General features: G+C 43.8%; 1 protein-coding gene across 1 annotated transcript; it reads left to right on the forward strand.

Moving 5' to 3' along the window:
* The first annotated feature begins 1,674 nt into the window (after positions 1–1,674).
* Positions 1,675–3,298, forward strand: LOC125879507 (tetraspanin-10). The gene is made up of 3 exons (XM_049561436.1): positions 1,675–1,838; positions 1,972–2,564; positions 2,659–3,298. Exons 1-3 carry the CDS (start codon positions 1,749–1,751, stop codon positions 2,963–2,965), a joined length of 990 nt encoding a protein of 329 aa, XP_049417393.1. The 5' UTR covers positions 1,675–1,748; the 3' UTR covers positions 2,966–3,298.

The following is a 3,298-nucleotide window of genomic DNA, read 5'->3' on the forward strand; positions in this document are numbered from 1 at the left end:
GAATACAGTTTATTCTTACGAAAGCTGCTCAGTGATGCATGAAGCCAAAAAAGGTCAACTGCCTGGAGCAGCAGTAGCTCTATCCATAGGGACTTGGGTTGGGTTGCCTGCTTGAGTCCTTGTCCAGACCAGTCCGTTTTTTCCGGATGCGTTTTTTTTTTAACCCGTCATCCAAAAAAAATTGCTACACACATAAGCCTTGCACTCCGATGCCTTTAATTGTTCCATTAGTCACGAACAAAATGTAAGGACACATTTCCTCCTTTGCCTCTCTTCACTGAAGCTGCATGAAGGGTCGGAGCTGTCCTCCCTCTGAACATTACTTTCTGACCTGTTGAACGTGAGCCATCTGAGTTATGAAATGATTCTGTGCGCCCCGTTCCTCCGACTTGTCCTGGCTGTGTCCCGTTGCCACATCTTCTTCACTGATTCTTAGTCAAACGTCTCTAAAGGCCTCTGACAGATGCAAAAAAACACAGAATATTGACCCTGTTCCAAAAATTTTAATTATTGACCAAAGTTTCGGACTCAGTGAGGTCGTATTTATTTTTAGACATGCGACAATTTCAGACAAAAAAAAAAAACGACTCAGTGTGCAAATGCCTTAAGTCTATGGGAAAGTCTTGTGTGATGAACCCGGCAGTTGTATTTCCACTGTTTGGCCACTACAATAAATTGGCTTCAAAGCCCAGTGCATTTCCTGGTGGCCTAGTTTTGACACAGGAAACAATATGGCCACCGGCCGGTAACACACAATCTTGAATTACAGTTAAACAGTAAGCTAAAATATGTTTCTGAAAACATTTTATGTAAGAAATAGGCAACACAGTAATTGAATCTTGATTTATATTTTTATCAGCAGTGTTTATTTTTATTGTTTGATCTGAGTTTTTGTCAGCCTCTGTTTACATAATACAGGAAACAGTATGGCGTCCACTTTCTATTCACCAATTCTCATATTACAGCCAAACAGTGCACTAAAATATGTTTCTGAAGTTATACTGTTTGGGACTCTCATGATCCGCTTTTATAGTCTTCTAGTCTATGGTAGCAAGCATACAAAATTTAGGAGCTCCAACCTGTAGTCCAAGCAACAGACCTAGAGCAAACAAAAATCTGCCTGCGTCATCCAAGCTGGGAGATGCGCAAGGAGATCTGGCCACTGGGAAGATGAAGAACAAAGCATTGTTTTAATGCGAAAATGTCTTTTTCTTTAAATTACTTCGTGTCACAAAATTCAGTTTCATTAGGCTATAAGATGTTTTTTGAAGATCTGCACATATTTGATTTTTTTTCATTGCTTGCTTTAAGTAACAGTCAGCAGGGTAAAACAGTGTGGTGTAGGAGCCCAGCCACTGTTTTAGTTTTTGAGTTTAGCCTTGCACTTTCTTTTAACAACCCACTTTATTTTTTAATAACTATCAAATTATTACATAACACCATGACATCTTAGCGGTTTACGTGAGTGAACCAAAATCAAAAGTCTCTTGTGTTAGTCAGAGTCCCACTCGTGTGTGTGTGTGTGAGACTCTCACACATGCTTTGATAGCCGTCTAATCCCCTCACTGTGACTCTCACATGATGAAGAAATCCCACGGCTCGCAGCAGCCCAAGGCTAAACACTGCATGGTTTCTCCACTTCAGCTCACATGCTCCTCTGTTCGTACTGTAGCGAATGCTCCCTCCATGTCCCACTTTAGCTTGTGTGTTTCTGACCAGCTAAAAGCACAGAGAGAAACGTCTCCAACATGAGGCGATATTTGATGCTAAAAAGGATTCCTCTGCCGTGGTCGAGGAGGGATACCACGCAGAATGAGTTCAGTCCACTCATACCGAAGGTAAGAGGTCACTTTTGAACTTCTGTTTTAGGTCCTTTCTGAGTACTGAGTACCTCTCTGTTTAGTTAAAAGTTTAAGGTGGTGTTACTCCTCAAAAACTTTGGTATTTTGTTTCATTCCTGCGTGTCCAAAGGCGAGTTCTGCTAAAGAGGATGCTGAGGAGCTTGGCAATGTCACCGCTGATTTTCAACAAGCAGGGCCAAACAATGGACTGGACAACAGCTCTGTGTTCACCAGCTTTCCACCCCACTACAGATCTTCTTGGATGGACTATTTCTTAAAATACTTTCTGGTCCTATGCAATCTGGTGTTCACAGTTCTGGGCCTGGTGGTCCTTGGTGTGGGGATGTGGGGCCTCATCAGCAAAGAGTCGTTTGCTCAGGAGAAGATCGGCAATATCGGGACTGACCCAATGCTGGTCCTTGTGATTTCAGGCTTTGTGCTGACTGTGCTCTGCCTGTCAGGCTGCGTGGGCGCCTTAAGAGAGAACTGCTCTTTACTGAAGCTGTTTTCTGCCGCTGTGCTGGTGCTCATCACCGCCCAGGTGCTGGCCGCTATTATGGCCTACAGTCTGCAAGATCAGATTGGAAACTACATGCGGTCAGGGATGTTAGCTGCCATGGTGCGGTACCAGGACGATCTGGATCTGAGGTTCATTACGGACGAGATCCAGTCAAACCTGCAGTGCTGTGGGGCAGATAACTACCGCGACTGGGAGCTCAACATGTGAGTAGAGGGTGACTAACTAAAGAAGCACATCATGACTTGATGTAGGAATGCCTTGAAAGGGTGATATCAGATATTTTTCTCCTTTGTGCAGATATTACAACTGCTCAGCTCCAGGAGTGCTGGCCTGTGGCGTCCCTGCGACATGCTGTGTGGACCCTTTGGAGAACGGCACAGTGTGGAACTCTCAGTGTGGTGTAGGAGCCCAGCAGCTGGATGAGTTTAGTGCACAAAGTGTGATCTTCCTGGGCGGTTGTCTGGGGGGAATCTCACGCTGGGTCGAGCAGCATGAAGGCCTGATCGGGACAGTTATAATCATTGTACTGGGCGTCCAGATTCTGACTCTGTTTATCTCTACACGGCTATTAGAAAGCATCCAGTGGCATAGAGTTAACATGTAATATGGGGTGATGAATTGTGTGCTGACACTTCATGTATTAACTGCTGTTGGATATCTACCTTGTTTGTGACTTGAAGTAAACAAACTGTACCCCCCTCATAGAAATAAAATGCATCATTTTATTTCTATGCTACCCCCGAGACCATAAGAACAAAAACACTCAGATGACTGTGTCTGTCCTGCCAGCGTAAATAAAAAATAACTACTTACTCTAATGAAGCAAATTTCAGCGTAAAACGTCAAGGTGACGGACTGAAGTGCATTATTTGGCTGGCAAAAATCTATACTTTACATATCACAAGTCATTTTCAATGGAAGTTGGTGACACGTAGCT

This window comes from Epinephelus fuscoguttatus, linkage group LG19, assembly GCF_011397635.1.
Source record: "Epinephelus fuscoguttatus linkage group LG19, E.fuscoguttatus.final_Chr_v1".
NCBI lineage: Eukaryota > Metazoa > Chordata > Actinopteri > Perciformes > Serranidae > Epinephelus > Epinephelus fuscoguttatus.

Bases quoted from the DNA above. Each gene is read 5' to 3' on its own strand.
- LOC125879507 (XM_049561436.1), top strand. From the start codon at position 1,749: ATGAGGCGATATTTGATGCTAAAAAGGATTCCTCTGCCGTGGTCGAGG. The intron at 1,839-1,971 runs GTAAGAGGTCAC...GCGTGTCCAAAG, and splicing joins TCAGTCCACTCATACCGAAG to GCGAGTTCTGCTAAAGAGGA. The intron at 2,565-2,658 runs GTGAGTAGAGGG...TCCTTTGTGCAG, and splicing joins CGCGACTGGGAGCTCAACAT to ATATTACAACTGCTCAGCTC.